This window comes from Podarcis muralis, chromosome 14 (assembly GCF_964188315.1).
Source record: "Podarcis muralis chromosome 14, rPodMur119.hap1.1, whole genome shotgun sequence".
In the NCBI taxonomy this organism is placed as follows: Eukaryota; Metazoa; Chordata; class Lepidosauria; order Squamata; family Lacertidae; genus Podarcis; species Podarcis muralis.
In genome coordinates, this window is record NC_135668.1 from 32,143,229 (window position 1) to 32,163,058 (window position 19,830).

Below are 19,830 nucleotides of genomic sequence, written 5' to 3' on the forward strand. Positions count from 1 at the left end.
GAATACTGATCTAGATGGGCTAGTGGTCTGACTTGGTATGAGGTACCTTCCTTTGTCACCATGTAGTGCAGCCCTCGTTCAGAACGCTGAGGACTAGAACCTTGCTTTGTTTTTTTATGAAAAGGGCCATAGTAATAGAGCACCTGCTTTGTGTGTGCAGAAGGTCCCGGGTTCGGTCCTGGCATCTCTGGAGAGACTTGAGTGAGACTCCTTGCCTGAAATCCTGGCAAGCCATTGCTGCTGGTCCTTTGCAGTCAATCTTGAGCTCTGGCTTGGAATCTGGCTTGGAATCAGGTGGCTTCTGTTGTCCCTCGTGCTGCTTCTCCTCCAGCCACCTAGTTATCTCTCCCTTGGATTACTGCAATGTGCTCTATGTGGGGCTACCTTTGAAGGTGACCTGGAAACTACAACTAATCCAGAATGCAGCAGCTAGACTGGTGACTGGGAGCGGCCGCCAAGACCATATAACACTGGTCTTGAAAGACCTACACTGGCTCCCAGTACGTTTCCGAGCACAATTCAAAGTGTTGGTGCTGACCTTTAAAGCCCTAAACGGCCTCAGCCTAGTATACCTGAAGGAGCGTCTCCACCCCCATCGTTCTGGCCATTAACTGAGGTCCAGTGCTGAGGGCCTTCTGGCGGTTCCCTTGCTACGAGAAGCCAAGTTACAGGGAACCAGGCAGAGGGCCTTCTCGGTAGTCGCTCCCGCCCTGTGGAACGCCCTCCCACCAGATGTCAAAGAGAGAAATAACTACCAAACTTTTAGAAGATATCTGAAGGCAGCCCTGTTTAGGGAAGCTTTTAATGTTTAATAGGTTATTGTATTTTAGTGTTCTGTTGGAAGCTGCCCAGAGTGGCTGGGGAAACCCAGCCAGATGGGCGGGGTATAAATAAATTAATCATCATCATCATCATCATCATCATCATCATCTCTTTTGCCCCTCCAGGTAGTGCAGCTGCTGTTGAGCAGCAACATGTGTGCCGCCCTCCTGGAGCCCAAGCCAGGAGACATCACCGACCCCAATGGGACCAGCCCCCTGCACCTGGCGGCCAAGAACGGCCACATTGACATCATCAGGTATGCCCCCTTCTGCCTGGCGTCTGGGGAGGGGTAGAAGAAGAATGGCATTGGCACAGCACACAAAAGATGGATATTAAACATTAAGTGTTTGTCGTGGGGAGATTTCATCCTCCGTTTCGTAGTGCCTGCAGAACCGCCAAGGTGCCAGTCAGCTTTCAGATATTTGACAAATCTCCTGGGCGTCCAGCCAGGATCTGCTCTCCAGGCTTTTCAAGGTCTAGGTGCCTGCATCTCTGTCTTGGCATCAGCACTGGCGATCTGACTGGCCGGCCGGCTTTCCTGCGGCATAGGATTATCCCTACCCCCCCCCCTTCCGCTCCTGATGCATTAGTGGCTGGAACTGCAAAGCCCAAGACTGCCGGGTCCACCTCTCATCTCTGGTGTGCGCCAGTATGTTAGGAAGGGAGCCGCCCTGCGCACCCCGCTGGCACGCAACTCACTTAGCAAATTGTCTGCAGCCTCTGCTGCGCTAATCTCGGGCTTGTATCTCAGCAGGATAGCAGCTGCTAATCTCGGCCTCTGGAGGCCTCTCCCGCAGCACTTAGGATCATTTGTGAGATTTCCGTGCTGTGTTTCCACTTGAAGGAGCCCGGGATGAGGCTCCTGAAGGGGTGCTGCAGCCTTCCTCAACTTGGTGTCTTTCCGATGTTTGGGACTACAACTCCCATCAGCCCCCAGCCAGCATGCTGATGGGACTTGTAGTCCAAAGTGGACCAGCTGCGTGGGGATTTGTAACCCAAACCATCTGGAGGGTGCAAGGTTGAGGAAGAGCAGGACCGTGTTTCTAGAGATCATTGTTCTTAAAATGCTTCTTTTTTTGGGGGGGGGAAACCAGATTTTTGCTCTTCCTCCTCCTCCCACAGTAGTTAGGAGGGTTAGCGCTCTGTTCACAGACAAATTGCCCCACGTTTGTTTATTTCTCTGTATTTCTCAGCAACACCTCGTCTTAGATGCGTTTGGCTTGCATGATTTCAAGCGCATCCAGTTGGAGGTGGGCTGGTTGAAATTGCACAAGTCAATGAATATTAATAAAGGTGAAGAGGTTAGTAAATGAAAGGAGTTAATATTATGAGAAATATGAATTTGGATAACTGTTACACAGGTGACATAATGAAATTCAGTTAGAGGGGATTCGAGGAAGTCAGTCACCAATGTAAAGAGATTTAGGTAGTTGAAGTAATAATTTTCTTTCGTGTTTAGTTTATTGTAGTGTATTGTGTTTTTCTTTGCTGTGTGTTTTGTTATGTTTTCTTTGTGATAAATGTGGAAAATCAATAAAAACATTTGGGGGGAAAAAGAAAAAAAGAAATTGCACAAGTCAATTCGCAAGCAAAAGCTCTTATTGTGCCAGTTCCGCTTGGGGTTAACCAGTGCGAAAAGGGCTTTTAAGCCTTGCTTGCTTAGCAAGGCCCTTTCCATGCACTGGCTCTGGGATGTTCTTGTGAGATCTTGCTCATGATAATTTGAGTTCCCGTGAGTTCTCACGCGAGCATCCCTGGCCTTCCAGAGCTGACAGGCTGAGTTGACCTCACCCCCCAAGCAAGGCAGGGAGCTTAAAAGCTTGCATTGTACAACGTCTGCTTGGGTTACATGGCATGGAAACTGCTTTTAAGTTCTCTGCCTTGTTTGCTGGGCAAGGCCCATTTGCTCTGGGGGTGCTCTCCCCCCCTCCCCACTTGCTAGCAGTGGCATGGCTCCAAGAGTCCTGGGCAGACACAATTTTCGTATATATGCATAACCCTTGGAACCAAACCCCTGTGTAAGATGAGGGATTACTGCATTAATTTTTTTTAAAGCATCTGTAATCCTGCTCTTAAGCTAGAAAAAAAAAAGATGATGATTCAGGACAGATAAAAGAACATAGCACATAGTTAAACTGTGGAACTCGCTGCCACAAGGGGCAGTGATGGCCACCAACTTGGGTGGCTTCAGAAGAGGATTGGACAAATTCATGGAAGAGAGGGGTCTCTGTGGCTGCTAGCCAGCATGGTTCTGTTCTGCCTCTGCAGTCAGAGGGAGAGATGCTTCTGAAAACCAGTTGCTGGAAACTGCAGGAGGGGAGAGGGCTCTTGGGTTCAGATTCCCACGGGGCATCTGTGACTCCAGCATGAGATGCTGGACTAGATGGGTCATTGGTCTGATCCAGAAGGCTCTTCTTAGGTTCTCATTCAACTTCCACCATTGTTTATATCCACGATAGGACTCTTCCTACCAGCAAGCCTAGGGTCTTAAAAAAAACCACAATGTGTATGGAATTGGGAGGGAGGAAGCTGCTCAAACTGGTCATTGTCCTGAAGTCCTTGCAATGACCAGCTGGGTTGGGAGAGGATGAGCCAAAGACTGGTGGCCTTTCAGCGGATGGAGAAGTCTCAGACCAGTTTCTCTCCCTCTCCTATAGCCTGATGGAATGATGGATGGGGTGGGATGTCCCTATTGGGGTAGCGCAGGCCCCCACTGTGCAATACATTATATAGGGCTTCTTGTCTTCCCTGGCATGTTGAAGGGACCCCATTGGGGTGGGCTGAACCCCAGCATGTTCCATATTACAGCCTCCTTTGCTTTTGCCCCCTGGGTTCTGCCTCTGTGTGGGATGCCTGGATTTTGAGCTTCTCGGAGTATTTATTACCCATGAGAGCCAGAAAGGTTCATCCCTGGCCTATTATGGGCAACTGTCGAAATGCTCTGCATCTGCTATCTTGCTTGTCCTCGCATCAGCCTTGTAAGGTAGAGAAGGGACTGGAAGGCTTCAGAAAGGAGAAGTCAAAGCTAGAGGGCGGCAGGAGCTGCAGGCAAAGCATTAATCGTAAGCATCAACCCCCCCCCAAAGTCATTTCCTGTCCTGGGAGTTATTAATGGGGTAGTCTTGCGGGGCCCAAGAGTTTAGTGGGCAGGAAGCAGCCACTTAATAGCCCAGCAAATGTGAGGGTCTTCCTCCAGGGGCAAGCAGTATTCAGAGACCTTGCCTGGGGAGGAGCGGAGAATTGAGCCTCAACTGAGGTTTCATCAGGGCTAGAGTCTTGATTGATGGAGTGGTTTTGAATCCGTGAGGGGCTAAGTGAGATCGCCTAGCTCAGCTATCGTCAGCCTGGTGCTCTCTAGCTTTTTGGGACTACAGCTCCCATCACCCCCAGCCAGTACAAATCTGCTCCCATCTACCCTGGCATCGGATGGTCTTGCTAGGCCACCTCACCTTATCTAGCAGGACCACCCCAGCCAACCCCTTCTCCCCATTTTTGGTGTGTCAGGCTCACACGGTCTTGCGCACCAGATCCAAAGAGTGCGTGGAAAGCCTTGTGAGCCGAGGGTGCCTCTTCTTCCACGTGTAAGGCACTGATACTGTGTGCATAGGAAAGCCAAGCCGGGGCAAACGTTTGGCCAAAGCAAATGCCCATGGGTTTAATGCGCAAGTGCGCCGCTTATTTCTTTCCCCCTGAAATTAAAAAAGGGTCTTCAGTGCTGCTTCTGGGAAATGGGTTTGAAGACTCAAGTATCCATGGCTCCTTCGAAACCCCAGAAAGCAGAATGAAAGACATTATTTGCGTGGGATTTGCAGCGGGTGAAAGTTTACAGACCTTTTTTTTTGTCTTCTCTCTGTCTGGGGGGTCCTTGTCTCTGCAGCTCCATTTCCAGGCCTCTACAGTGGCACCTGCTGGATTTCTGCCCATTTGGCAGGCGCCCTTGAACCCAGGAGCATCTGCCAGGGGTTTGGGGGCTTAGTTGTTGTTCTTGTTTTGCCCTCTTTCCTCCTGCAGACTCCTGCTCCAGTCCGGGATCGACATCAACCGGCAGACGAAGGCAGGCACTGCGTTGCATGAGGCGGCCTTATGCGGCAAGACGGAGGTCGTGCGCCTCCTCCTGGATGTAAGCACCCTGCCCTGGTCCGCTTGCAGGAATGGAGGGGAGAGGGAGGGCACAGAACTTGGGGGGCAGCCCCTCTCTTGTGCCCAGGTGCAGAGCTTGGTGAGGGTTCCCTGAGCTCCAGAGAGCCGGTGCCCTCCCTGGATGGCATCTTCAGGCTCTTCCTTGCCCTCACTAGCCTCGCCACGATCCCAGATCTCCATTTTCCCTATCTCAGGCAGCCCACCCTATTCCCCACCTCACCCCTGTCTGTTTTCGCAGAGCGGAATCAACGCTCACATCCGAAACACCTACAGCCAGACGGCGCTGGACATTGTCAACCAGTTCACGGCCACCCAGGCCAGCAGGGAGATCAAGCAGATGCTCCGAGGTGAGGATAAGGGATTTCGGCTGCGATGCCTGCATTAAAGGGGGTTGGACTAGATGACCCTCGGAGCCCCGTCCGACTCTACGGTCAGTCTAAAGTTGGCCGCACGTGAGGGGAGGTGTTCTGCCTTCTCCCCTCACACAAATGTAGCCTGCAGAACGGGAGATGACACAGCTGGCCTCCCTGGCAGGGCTGTTGTTGCACAGCTCTTTTATTGAACTGGATTGTACCCAACTCATTTTATGCCAGGCCATTAGGCCCATTGAGGTTAATGGGCCTCCATTAGCCGTGTTTCATGTTAATTTCAGCAGGCCTATGTGGGAACCAACCCACTTAAGTGATTAATTTTGTATCTCTTAGACCCAGCATTTCCTCTGGATCAGAGCACCAGGCTGCTTACAACACAGCTGCTGCTTATTATTATTATTATTATTATTATTATTATTATTATTATTATATAATTTATATGCTGCCCTTCTGACTGGGTTTTCCCTGCCACTCTGGGCGGCTTCCAACAAAATATTAAAAGCACAGTAAAACATCAAGCAACAAACGTCCCTATACAGGGCTGTCTTCAGGTGTAGTATTAAATTAAACTGTAATATTAAATTTAAAATAAAAAACTGGAATGAAATCATACATCCTTTATATAAAAACAGGAACATGGAACCTTAAACCCTAATCAGCATCAGGATAATCAGGCTACAAAGGCCTCAACAAATAAATACAGCTAATGTGGAGGTTTGTCATATCTCATTCTGGTGGGGCGTGGGGAGTTCCATAAGGGGAGGGGGGCAGGCACTGAGAAGGCCTTGTCTTATGTTGCTGTCTTGCCTGTCACAAGGAGGGTCTCTCTGACAGACCTTAAGGCCTTCTCTTTCCTTCACTTTGGAGCACGCAGCTTTGGGGTTGTGAATGTGAGGCCCTTTCAACAGTCAGAAATTGATAAATGCCAGATATAAGAGGAATGGCAATGCCACAGCGCTCTATCTCCCTCTAGCGTGTTTTTAAGCTAATGTAGGTGCTTTTTCTAAAGTCCTAAAATCACGTTGTAGGCATTCTCTCCCAGTCATCATCACAACAGCCACCTGTGTTGATTGTTTATACCCATTTCGCTTCAAAGAGAACGAAGGAAATCCAGGTTGCCAGACGCCACCTAGCGGGTTTGTGGGGCCTCATTTCCAGCCCCCTTCACTAGCTCTGTAGTTACCTCAGAATTGGGAATCTCGCAGTTTATAAACATACGTTTCAGGAAGCGGTTTGCAATGGGCGAACCGTTCGTTTTCCAAGTGGGTTTAATCTGTAGAGCAGGGAGAGAAACTCACCCCAAATTTGGCCGTTCCCAGGTGAGTCTCTTCTCTGAATATTCCTAAATGCTGGGAGCTGGAGGGCGATACCTGTGCAACGCCTCATTTTAGGGAGGCTTCTCTGGAAGAATTCTTAGCCAATTACACACTCCCATCTTAATTAACACAGGGCAGGAGAAAAGATGCCGGATAATTCTGACGAAAACAGAAACGGGAGCCCACCATGTTTACTTAATTGCCCCATGCCTGGAACAGAAATTAACCCAGCAAATATAGTTGGCATCTGCTGTTGTTGATTTTAGTCCTCAGATTATACAAACACACACACCCCACCACCACCACCAAATTGCATTCCTTTGCATTGAAATGAACAGGGTGGAATGGAACTTACGTAATTACACAAGTTATGTAATTTTGAAACAACAGGATGAACAATGTAGTTTGCGGCAAAAGGTGAACTGTAGGAGAATGAAACAGTGTTGTGCATGACAGGTGCAGGGCAGAATGGGAATTGGAGCCTTCTTCCCTCCCTAGTTAGAGGAGGTTGCCAGTTGGATTTCTCTGCCTCGGTTTCCCCAAATGTCTTCGGCCAGGCAGATGTCAGTCTTGCAAGGTCTGCTTCGTTTTTTTTGCTGGAACAGAAACATCTACCACCTGGAGCCAGATGCAAAAGATTTACAGCTATAGCATTAAAGAGTGAGGTGCCTCTGAGCATGTTCTGAGTGCAGGGCTTTGCTTTCAGAACCAGAGCTCACAATCCTTTCACACAAACAACCTCTCCTGGGTTACCAATTTACTTAGGTGGAATAAATAACTTGGTTTTCCTGTTGCTAAACAATGGGAAGCTGCAAATCCTTCCTCTTCCATTTATTTATTGTTCGTTATTACATTTATATGCCACCTTTCCTCCGAGGAGCTCCAAGAGGCACCTATGGCTCTACATTCTTATTTGCACAACAACCCTGTGAAGTAGGTCTGGCTGGGAGACTGTCCTGTGGTCACTCAGCATGTTCCATGGCTGAGGATGAACCCCGGTCCCCCAGGTCTTAAACTACAACTCTTACCACTACACCACACTGCCTTTTACTGAAAATCACCCAGATCTGCCCCACTCCTTGGTCAAGTAAAGCAGTGCCTTTAAGCATGTACAGAGTACCCATCTGCCACCAACGCACAACCTCTGCTAGCCCTGCCAAGGGTTTGGAGGAAGGGTTCCTGGGTGGAAAAGTCCTGCTTCACTGTAGCCTTGAGCCCCGGCGCCTCTTTCGCTAGAATGCATGCAACCTCCTCCTCCTCCTTCACCTTTGTCTCTGCCTAGATGCTTCCGCCGCCCTGCAGGTCAGGGCCATGAAAGATTACTGCAACAACTACGACCTGACCAGCCTCAACGTCAAAGCCGGGGACATCATCACAGTGAGTTTGCCTGTTGCCCTGGGTGTTGGGATGCTTTTAAGGAATCGGGGGCAATTGGCAAGCCCCCAGCTGGCTCCAGCTCACCGGCCAACACGCCGGTCAAACTCCAGTCCTTGGTGCAGCATGAATCTGTGACCCAGAGCTTCAGAAGCTTCAGAAGCTGGGCGCGCAACTCAGTAGAGTAAACACACAACAGAAGTGGCAGGGAGAGGCTGTGTAAAGCATATTTACAAGCAGTTTATTCAGCGTACATCAGGACAAGAGGAAAAACATGTCTTCTCCCCTTTGTGTCCAAGCAAGCAGCATAAGCAAAAGCTATATGCAAACGGAAGTTCCCAGCAAGCTGTGCTGGAGTGTAAACAGGCATGTGACACACAACAGTCATGCCTGTGCCTCTTAAGGTGGAATGGAATAGTCTAACATTGGGCTTACCAAGTCAGGAATGGAAGATAAGTTGAGGACCCAGAGGAGGACTCCAGCCAGATGTGGGGGCCTCTGCCGGGAATGCGGGAAGCAGCTAGCGAGGATCTGAGAGGGGGCAGGGGCTTCCCTTGTCTCCTCCATCTCTGCAAGGGGAGCCAGGAGTTCTGTCTCCCTCTCTGTCACCTCTGACATGCTCACCCAAGCACCATTGGACACTGGGAGTGTCCTTGCCTGCCCAGAGGGCGATGTTGCACCAGACATCAGGAGGCAGAGACGCCTCCCTTGTCACCTGTGTCCAGAAGGAGCCAAAAGGAAGGGAACAGAGAACTCTGCTCACTAGGTGTAGCAAGCAATTGCAGGAATGCTTTCAGCTTGTGGAAGACTCCATTCCCACATGGTACAATTGCATCGTATGCACAATTAACTTGTGCAAGTCCAACTTCGGGGCCAGCTTAGCCCGGTGGTTCCATCGGCCAACACATTTCTTGGATCTTCCAATTGCCTACAGCGATTTGAAACCTGCCGGCACTGCTTGGCTTAAAAAACCCCCACACCTTGCATGGTTGAAAGCTGGCCGATTAAATGCAAGCAAAAAGAGCTTTTAAGCGCTCCACCTTGTTTCCCAGGCAAGCCCTGCTCAGGGGTGCTCTCGCAAGATCTTGTGGGAATTTGGGCAGCCCCACAAGACTGCCCCCAGAGCCTGCACCCTGAGCAAGGCTTGCCCAGTAATTCAGGTGGAGAGTTTTGACGCTCTCTACCTTGCTGGTTGCTGGGGAATGAGAGGGTAAAGCCAGGTTGGTGAATTGGCTGTGGAAGGTAAGGATGCTCATGCAAGTTCAAATATAGGCGTTTTTGTGTATGCGCACCATCACTGGAATGTACGTAGCCCCTACTCAAGATGCGATTGTACCATACATAGGATATCCTGGGAGTCTGACTTCCCTCTCCACGTTGGGCAGAGCCTCTCTCTGACATGCCTTCCCCAGGTGCCCTTGGATACTGGGAGCGTCCCTGTCTGCCCAGAGGGGGATGTTTCACTGGTCCTAGACACCTCTCGGGAGATGCCTCCCCCATCACTTAGGTGCAGGAGGAGCCCAAAGACAAGGTAGCAGAGGGTTCTACCCACCAGGCAAAATGAGAGATTGCAGAAATGCTTTCAGCTTGAGGAACCGGCCCCATTCCTATATATAGGATAGCCAAAAAGTGTGAAAGTGTCGGATCAACATCCATAGCTTTGCCAGTTAGAGCACCTGCTGCTATTGTAGCTGTATTTAGGATTAGCCACCTGCATTGCCTGAAGTGCCTCAAGCCAGCCATCTGCTTGTGCACCGCAGTAATCTAAGCATTAGAGTTTTTGGAAAAAGCTCTTCATCCAGCCTTGGCAGTGCACTGTGCAAAGGGGGTCTGTTCTGGGCCAAAGACGAGGCCTGGTTGAGACGTGGCATCCTCCGGATCCCAACTCCTCTCATCCCTGATCTTTGGCCGGTGCTGATGGGACCTGAAATAGCTCAGTTGGTAATGCATGAGACGCCTAATCTCAGCATCATGGATTTGAGCCCCATGGGCAGAAGATTCCTGCATTGCAGCGAGTTGAACTAGGTGACCCTTGTGGTCCCTTCCAACTCTGATTCCATAGTGATTGGCTCAAGGTTAACCAGCCCAGGGTGTGAATTAGAACCCAGATCTCTCCCCAAGTCCTATTATGAAACACCTGGAGGGTCCTACCCTGGTTTCCCCCTCATTCAGAGGATTCATGTCCGGGATGGAAAAGCATTTTGGCAGCCTGGGGGCCACATTGCAATCCGGGCTGTCTTGGGGGAGGAGGGCACATGATGGGTGGGCGTGGCCAGAGACAAAAAGGGCGGAGCAAGGAATGCAAATCTTACCATAGGCCAGTTTCTACGTGGACCAGCTCCCCCTGACACACTACTGAGGAACTGCAGTTAGGACACTGGGGTTAGTAGGGAAGACTTTTTGAGTTAGGGGGCTGGGGCTTGGAGGCCGTCTTGAGGCCTTGAAACATCCCAGGCTGGGTGGCATCTTCTAGCTCCCATGGCCAACCTGTTGTCAGGGCCCTGGAGCAACCCACTTTGAAGGTGATTTTGGCCCACTACCCTCCCAATTTCCCAGGTCCTGGAGCAGCACGCCGACGGCCGGTGGAAAGGCTGCATCCACGACAACCGGACCGGCAATGACCGTGTGGGCTACTTCCCTTCCACCCTCGTCGAAGCGATCAGCAAACGAACAGGCAAGACTTCCTCCCTGTGTGGGCTATTTTGGTCCTATCGCTTTCTACCTGACCTGCCTCATTCTTGAGGTGTGAGGCCCTTTGCTGATGGAGACCTCGGAGTTTTCTGTTCATTGCCATAAAGCAAATCAGTACGGGGAAGTTTGGAGCGGAGGCAATTCCGATTCTGCACCCTGAATGGCTGTTCTTTGGGAATGCCAGGGAGGTTGTAGCATACGCAGGACCCTCGAGCTCTTCCTGCTGAGGCCCACCCAATTTCCATGGCTCTCTTCAGCTATGATTCCTGCATTGCAATGGGTTGGACTAGACTAACTGACTTCGGGTCCCTTCCAATCTTAACAATTATGACTCTTTGCAGCTGGCACAGGTGGGGGCAGGAAGTGCAGGTGTGGCTTCCATAGGATCACAGACTGGCTCAGTAGACAAACATCTGCATTGCATACAGAACGGTTGGGATGGGAATGTCCCCTGCCTGAAGCCCTGGAGAGCTGCTGCCAGTCAGTGTCGACACTACTGAGCTCGATATACCAAGCTAGACCTTTGGTCTAAGGCAGCTTCCTACATTCCTAACGGGAAGGGCAGTAGCATGTATAAAGTCTTGGATTCAATCCCTAGCGTCTCTAGGTAAGACTGGGAGAGAGCCCCATCTGAACCCCCAGAGAGCCACTGCCGGCCCGTGTAGGCAACACTGAGCTAGGTGGATCAGTAGTCTGACTCAGTGGAAAGCAGCCACACAGGAAAAGGTTGGGTCCTGCCCCAAACCCCAGAGAGCTACTGCCAGTCAGTGCTGACAGTAGGAAGCCAGTTGGGTCTGACTCCCTATCTTCCAACTTTGATAGGCAGCTTAAAAATCCCCTTCCTCCTTCTCCAGGTCTGCAGGACCCATTTCACGGTTTGCCTCTTGTTGTTTCTATTGCCAGGTCCGTGGGACGCTGGGCCTTACCGGGGGCAGTTTCAAGCCATCTCCCTCCCGGCTGGAGGGGCCTCGGTGCCTAACGGCCATTCCTGCTTCTCCTCCTCCTCCTCCTCCATCACCTCCTCCTCCCATCATCAGGTCCATTTCCTGCCTCCACCTCCACCAAACCCCCACCAGCCTCTTTTCAGTTCCTTTGGCTACCGCCGGCTCCCCCACGGCGCTGTGGAAGGGCCTGGCGCCGTCCCAGGTAGTCTGTCCTGCATCGCTTCCTTTGCCTCTGATTTGTGCTTTTGTCATGTTTTTGCGTTGCTGCCAGGGGGGGTTCCTGCATTCCTCTCATTCCCCGTCCTCATCCAGGTTCTGCTCTCTGTGTGTGAATGCGTCCAAGGATGTGGGTCAGGCGTCGAAAGAAACTAGTGCGGCTGCATAAGGAGCTTACTGAAGAGCCGAGGTTTGAAAGGGGCACATATAAACAAATTACGCTAGTAGGACCACAAGAAGTTTTGTGAGGAGAAATATATGAAATATTGCAAAGAAGAGAGACATTAGTTATGATAGTTACATGTAATAGTGGAAGTATGAAATGTAAATTAAGTGGAAAAGATTGGAAAATTTTCAGATGTGATTGGCAGAAGTCAAAAAATTGTATAAGACATAAAATTATGTTTTATAGTTATTGAAAATGATATGTTAAAAATATAAAAAAGAAAGGGGCACATATAAGAAAGGGGAAATCACGAAGGAAGAGTATGCACGAGTAGCCAACGTTTGCAAGGAGGAGGTCGGAAGTTTGGAACAAGCTCAGGCTTGCAAGAGAGGTTGAAAATCACAAAAAATTGCAAGGCTATACAGTAGGAAGAACTTTCTGAGGGTAGGAGCTGCTTGGCAGTGGAATGGACTCTCTCTGAAGGTGGTGGAGACTCCTTCCATCAGAGGTTTCTAAGCAGAGGTTGTCAGGGATTCTCAATATTTGGTTCCTTCATTGCAGGGGTTTGGATTAGATGATTCTTGGGAGAGCTTCCAACTTTACGGTTCTGATTATATGATCTCCATATTAATTTATGCAACGCCTGGTAATATCACGGTGCAAAGAGGGGCTTGCCAAGCAAAGTAAATGAAAAAGAGAGGTCTCTGCCCCAAGCATCTTACAGTCTTATTTTTTTGGCCAAGCTGAAAGCTCTCCAAAGAGAATTATTGGCTTGAAATTTTGGGTGGTTTGGGGGGCTATGAAACCCTCACACACACACCCACAACCAGATCCTTGGTCTATCATCATCATCATCATCATCATCATTGCAGTGTTTTTCCCAGGGGGATTCTGGGAGAGGAGAGCTGGCAGCCAGTAACGACCCAGAGGAGCACTGATGATGATGAAGGCCCTCATTGCCCCCAATCCCTATAAATAATCAATATTACACACACACACACACACACACACACACACACACACAAACCTCCCTATAAATAATCAATATCACACACACACACACTTCTGCAAATGAGATTGCACAATTTTGGGTGCAGGGGCAGTATTTTGTGAATGATGAAAGCCAAGGACAAGACGAAAGAATGAAAATCTGGCACTCCTGAATTCATTTTGGGGGGGGGGGGGATGTTCCTTTTCCAAAGGAGGCTTCTTTATTATACCCCTTGGCAAAATCTGCCTTTAAGAAACTTCCTTGTTCATAGAATCATAGAACTGGAGAGCTGGAAGGGACCCAAAGATTCATCTATCTAGTCCCAACACCCTGATATGCTTATCAAAGCAGATGGAAGTCCAAGGTGTTGTGTGTGTGTGTGTGTGTGTGTGTGTGTGTGTGTGTGTGTGTGTGTTGAAGAAGAATTCAAGGTGTGGAGGGCAGAGGGAGAGACCCATCTCCAGGGAGTGAGCAGTATCAGGTCTAAGGTACAGAAGAAGGGAGAAGGAGGGAAGTCATTTCAGAGGAGAGTAAGAAGCGGCAAAAGCAGAACGGCTGGAGCAGCTTTTGCCAACTTGGGAGTCCTTCAGATGTTCTGGTCCGCAACTCCCATCAACTCCAGCATCCCAGGGCCATGATGGCTGGGACTGATGGGAGTTGTAGTTCAAAGCATCTTGAGAGCCCCAGGCTGGGGTAGAAACTGTAGGGTTGCCATCTAGGCCCATTATAATACAGGATTGCCCTGTAATTCAATGTCAAGTGCTGAGTCCTCTATTGATGCAGTTCTGTCCTGCATTTCAGGTCTTTCCTCTCTGACATCCTCTCTGTGTGCCAAGTTAGGGATCCTCTCCAAATGCATGTGTTTGAATGGATGTATGAAATGGCATGTGTTTAAGCTCTGGGTAGCCAAGCACAGACAGATTTACAAATTCGTGTGTGTGTGTGTGTGTGTGTGTGTGTGTGTGTGTGTGTAACGAATTGCAGAAGGGCTATCCTGTTTGGCTGCAATGAATTGCAATGGATTGCTTTGAAGTCACTTCAGCACCAGATTAAAAAAACAAAAACAGATGTCCCCCAACTGCTGCACCCTGTATTTTGCAAGAACAAAGGTGGGAACCCTAGACTCAGAAAAGCAGGGTGCTTGGGGGTGCAATGAAGATCTGCAAAGGTGTGGCTTGTGTTACAGGCAGACGAGGGTTGCAATGTGAGGTGTAGCATGACTTGAGTGAGGTGTGAGCCCTGGAGTGCCAATACTTCCCTTTCCCCTGTTGAGAACCATTTTAGTGTTTGTTTTAGCACCGCTGCATCCCATCCCCTCACTCCTCCTCCCCCCCTCCCAACAGCCCCCCCCCCCAGCGTGTGGCTCTTTGCACAAGGGGGACAAACATCCCTGTCAGTATAAAGGGGTGGACCAGAAAAGATTTGTTCTTGGTTGCTGAGCCAAGCTAGGGACTCTTCAGGGCAGCGCTGGCTTGCTCCACTTGTTAGCGGGTTGGGGGCTTTAGCACTTTCGAGCCCAATCCATGTGGCCAGAGAACAAAAATGGAGATGCACACTATTCGCCTGCATGGTGGTTTATTTGGGCCAGCAGAGGAGCCCTGCAGTGCTGGATCAGGCCAGTGGCCCATCTAGCCCAGGCTCCTGTTTTCACAGCGGCCGGCCAGGTGACCCCAATGGAAGCCCGCAAGCAGGACCTGAGAGCAGCAGGAACTCTCCCACCCCACCCTCATGCATTTCTGATTTTCAGCAACTGGTGTTTGGAAACAGTGCTGCCTCTGGCTGCAGTTTGTAAGCTGCTTTGGGAGAGAGAGAGAGAGAGAGAGAGAGAGAGAGAGAGAGAGAGAGAGAGAGATGTAAAGGTAAAGGGACCCCTGACCATTAGGTCCAGTTGTGATCGACTCTGGGGTTGCGGCACTCATCTTGCTTTATTGGCCGAGGGAGTTGGCATACAGCTTCCAGGTCATGTGGTCAGCATGACCAAGCCACTTCTGGAGAACCAGAGCAGCACTCGGAAATGTCGTTTACCTTCCCGCCAGACTGGTACCTATTTATCTACTTGCACTTTGATGTGCTTTTGAACTGCTAGGTTGGCAGGAGCAGGGACCGAGCAACGGGAGCTCACCCCGTTGCGGGGATTCGAAGCGCCGACCTTCTGATTGGCAAGTCTTAGGCTCTGTGGTTTAACCCACAGCACCACCCGCGCCCCAGATAGATAGATAGATATCAATAAATCACTCTCCTTACCTCCTTGAACCTACAATAGATCCCTGTGTCTCTTGAGTATTGATTTTTGAATTTTATTGTTATTCATGTTTTTATACTGTATTTTATCCTGCTTTTATAATTAAGTGTTTTAAATGTGTTGTTAGCCGCCCTGAGCCCGATTGTTGAACCAGGAAGGGTGGGGTATAAATAAAAAATTATTATTATTATTGAGTATGAGATGCTAAGGGCAAAATATAGGGGACAGGCAGCCCCTGCCACCTTCATGCAATCGATAGATAGATATCAATATATCACTCTCCTTACCCCCTTGCCCCTACAATAGATCCCCGTGTCTCTTGAGTATGAGATGCTAAGGGCAAAATGTAAGGGACAGGCAGCCACTGCCACCTCCGTGCCCTTGAAGCTCACAAAGCGACTGTGGAACTCGCTCCCACTGGAGGCAGGCATGGCCCCCAACTCAGATGGCTTTAAAAGAGGTTTGGACAAATTCGTGGAGGGGTAAGGCTGTTGAGGGCTGCTAGCCAGGATGGCTGTGCTTTGCCTTGACACTTGGGAGGCAGCAATGCTTCTGATTGCCAGTAGCTGGGATCCACAGGAAAGGAGAGGGCCCTGGCATTCCCACAGGGACCTGCTTGGCCACTGTGAGAACAGGATGCTGGGCTAGATGGGCCGCTGACCTGATCCTGCAAGCTCTTCTTCTGGACCTTAGTCTGTGCTGGGGGTGGGCAGGGTGGGAGGATTGCAATGGCTGAGAATAACTCTCTTGAGCCCTGGGCAACAATTGGTGCCCCCGCGGAGGGAGGGGCAGCCTCTGGCAGGCTGACCACCTCCCAGACCCTGTAGATACGGAGGTTGGTTGTGGGGGCAGCCGCCACCGTTTGTGCCCCCTCCTCTCTGGCTCACACACAACTTCATGGGATTTTGCTGACTTGCTTCATGTTCTCGCTCCCTTTCCTGTGGTCTTTGGCCCAGAAGGTTCCCGAGGGTCTGACGCCAGCCCATCCCACTTGTCCCTATCACCAGGTGGGTCCGCCGGGACACCAGCCCCACCAGAAGAGATCTGGGTGCTTCGCAAACCCTACGCAGGTAAGAGCATCAGAAGGGCGCTGATGGATCAGGCCAGAAACCCATCTGGTCTAGCACTCTGGAGCTGGGGTTCAGTGGCAGAACACCTGCACTGCAATGCAGAAGGTCTCAGGTTCGATCCCCAGCATCTCCAGATAAATCCTGGCTGAAATCCTGGAGAGCTGCTGCCAGCCAGTGTAGACAATACTGTGCTAGATGACCCAGTGGTCATAATCATGAGGCAGCAGCTTTCTAAGCTCAGTGGCAGAGCGCCTGCTTTGCTTGCAGAAGGACCCCAGTTCAATTCCCAGTGGCATCCCCAGGAAGGGCTGGGAACGTCCCCAGCCTGAAACCCCGGAGAGCTGCTGCCAGCCAGTGTGGACAGTATTGAACTAACGGGCCAACGGATTGACTTGGAGTGAAGCAGCTTCCTATGTTCCTGTGGGGGGAGAATGAGATATCACTGGCAACAGCTGTGTGTCAGCCATGATACCTGGTCCCCCCACCCCAAGTTTTATTTATTTGTTGCATCTATACCACACCTTTTCCCCTCGAGGAGCCTGCTTGGCTTCTCTGCTTGGGGCTCCTTCCTCTAGCTGGCTCACAGTTCCCTTGTATGCGGTGGTCCCGGTGGTCACCCCTGGCTACCAGGCGAGTGCTTAACATGCTGCAGAGTCAAGTCTTTTTTATTGCTGTCCCTCTGGGCCTTTAACCGCCTCTCCCCTCCCTGTTGGTTAGGTGGCGACCGCAGCAGTGTGGGCAGCACGGGAAGCGTGGCCAGTGGGCGGAGTTCGGGGAGTGGACAAAGCACCGGCAGCGGAGGCCACGCCCCCCTCCACCCGGGCTCGGAAGGTGTCAAGGTGAGCTTGCCTACGTTGTCTCTGCATTGCAGGGGGTTGGGCTAAATGATCCGCAGGGTCCCTTCCAGCTCTTTTGATTCCACGATTCTCTAAAAGGATCATGTGCCTCAAAGCATGTTCGGAGTGATGTTATCTTCATCAAGAGAGCCTGAGATGCAAGGATTATCTCCCCTCCCCAAAACAAAACAAAAAACCCCCACATTCTGGTTCTTTGAATCCCAGCACTTAAAATTATTATTATTATTCGCATTTATATACCACTTATTTTCCTCCATGAAGTTCAAGAGGTTCTCCCCCTCCTCATTTAATCCTCACAACAACCCTGTGGTGTAGGATAGGCTGAAGGACAGTGACTGGTCCAAGGTCACATGCAGTGAGCTTCACGGCTGAGCTGGGATTCGAACCCAGGTCTCCCAGGTCCTAGTCCTTCACTCCAAACCACTACACCACCCTGGCTTCCAAAAACAAGCTCCGCTACGTCCCAAGAAAGCTTTCGCCATTGCAAGTTGAGTTGGGCAGCCTTCCAGAGGATTTGGACTACGGCCTTGCTGGCTGCGGTTGATGGGAGCTGTAGTTCAAAACATTTGGGAGGGGGGTGGGCACCAGGTTGGTGAAAATAGCTTTAGATACCATTGGCAGTTTTGCACGTCCTCTGCTGCCCCCTGGTGCCCGCAGCTTGCGTTGGTGCACCTCTTCTGACTACTTGGCAAGCTGACCAGGGGCTCATTCCATTCCCTGGCAGAAAGCGGGCCAGGAGGAGGGAGGGAGGGAGGGAGAGAGAGAGAGAGAGAGAGAGAGAGAGACTTCCTTGCACTGCTCCCCCTGCCCCCCAAGCCGTTCTTTTTTCTAGATACCGGAAGCCTCTTTTAAAATTTGTGCTGCAAGGCACACATGCCAAGCAGCCGTGCCATTGTGCCACCTGTTTTCCTTCTTGTACCCAAATGAGTAGCTTTGCCAACAGAGTCTTAGATCTTTTGGGGTGGGGGGCTGCCAGTTCCCCCCTGCCTTCCAGGACCCTATTTGCAGTCTCTTTCTTTTTAACAGTGTGTGTGTGTTTTTCTCACCCCACCCCATCCGCCTGCCATTCCTCAGCTTCTGGCAACCGTCCTTTCCCAGAAGGCGTCTGTGCAAGAATCCGGCGTGGGTGATGGGCCTGCCAAAGCACTGGAGACGCCTGCAGGTGCGTGGATGCTCACAGCTCATCCGCCGGAGCCTTTTTGGGTCCCCCCCCCCCACTTATTTCCTTGAAGAGCTGCAGGGGAACCTTCCGAGCTAAACATGACCCTTCCTCTCTGCTGCTGCCATGCCTTCGCTTGCTTTGGTTAGTAGGGGGAAATTGGGGTAGGGTGGGGTGCTGCTGCCAGGGTGAGGCTGGGGGGGGGGTTGGTGGTGCCTGTGTCCCAGAAAGAGCCCCCCACCCCACAATCTGGCTTCCTGGCTGGCCTCCAACCTCCAGCGAAGGAGCAATCTGGTCCCTGATTGCTGTTTATCGCTGGCTGGTCCGCCTTTGCCTGCACCCCCCTTCGAAAAAAACCAACAACCCGTGTATCTGTATTCTATTTTGAGGGGGCTCTGAGCTTCAGACATCCCAACCTTTCTGAAAAACTGATGAGGACCCCGCTTCCCAGAGGTCTCTGCTAGGTCCCCCAGGCACAAGTCGCCAAGGGGTTGGGTCTCAGCGGACCCCCACCCCTGAGAACGATGGTTCCTGATCCCTTGTTGGCACGGTGAATCGGGCTTGGTGGCAGTGCGCCTTCAGAAGTGTGACGATGTTCCCGGTCGGGGAACGCGGAGATGGGCAGATGGCGCTTTCCCCCCCTTTTAGCTCTGCCTGCTTCTCAAGGGTGATGTTGCACATGTTCCTTTTCAGGCAGGACTCAGGTGGGAATGCCGAGACGGTTGCGTCCCGGGAGTGTGTGTGTCTGTGTGTGTGTTGCATTTTCAGGTTGATTTTTCCAAAGTGGAATAAGTTTCTCCCCAGCCTTGCTCTGCCACTCAAGCGTGGAGATTCAGCAGTCCGCAGAGCTCAAGGTGGGGCTCCAGGGAGCTTCTCCAGCGTGAGAAAGGGTTGCTTATTATTGGCCAGGAGTTTCTGTGCACTCTGAAAGGGAAGATGCAGCTTCTGGAGTAGAGTCTTGTCTTTTTATTTTTTGGGTGGGGGTTGTCAGGGCTAGCACCCGCCAAGAGACCCAGGCCCCCTCCCCGTCTAGCCTAGTCTCTTGGAGGCTTGGGGTGCCTTTCGCCCCCTTGATCCAGATGGATGGGCTGCATGCCTGCTGGCTGAGAGAGAGCACCGATTCCTCGCTGGGGAGCTTCAAGGTCACCTTGGCTGCCATCTTGGACTGGTTCCACCCCTGCCCCGCTGTGGGGACGCAGGTGCCAGGCCTCTGCTTCTGGGACAGTGACTTAGCCTTTTGTTTCCAGCCCAGAATTTCTGGGGCCCCCTCTTTCTCTTTAGGTCAAAGGTGAGAAACCTCAATGCGCCCCCATTGCCCCCACCCCCTGGACTCCCTGCCTGGCCCTCCGAATTCTCCACAGGATCATCCCTGTCCTCACTCCCCAGGCCAAACCCATCCCTCTCCCTGCTCCGTTTGCCTGGATGGGACATGTCATAGGGTTTTGGAAGCTGCCTCTATACAGAGTCAGGC

The 19,830-nt window shown here is 51.1% G+C and overlaps 1 protein-coding gene across 4 annotated transcripts in view; it reads left to right on the top strand.

The window, feature by feature from the left end:
- CASKIN1 (CASK interacting protein 1) overlaps positions 1-19,830 on the top strand; it is a 111,344-nt gene that overhangs the window by 75,796 nt on the left and 15,718 nt on the right. For 2 of the 4 annotated variants that reach the window (XM_077919179.1, XM_028705922.2), the window contains 9 exons: positions 948-1,078; positions 4,834-4,942; positions 5,201-5,309; positions 7,932-8,026; positions 10,580-10,697; positions 11,618-11,860; positions 16,230-16,343; positions 17,061-17,182; positions 18,275-18,362. In XM_077919179.1, the coding sequence (XP_077775305.1) occupies positions 948-1,078; positions 4,834-4,942; positions 5,201-5,309; positions 7,932-8,026; positions 10,580-10,697; positions 11,618-11,860; positions 16,230-16,343; positions 17,061-17,182; positions 18,275-18,362 (1,129 nt within the window). The remainder of the gene's footprint in view (positions 1-947; positions 1,079-4,833; positions 4,943-5,200; positions 5,310-7,931; positions 8,027-10,579; positions 10,698-11,617; positions 11,861-16,229; positions 16,344-17,060; positions 17,183-18,274; positions 18,363-19,830) is intronic. The other 2 variants (XM_077919180.1, XM_077919181.1) reach the window with 2 other exon arrangements.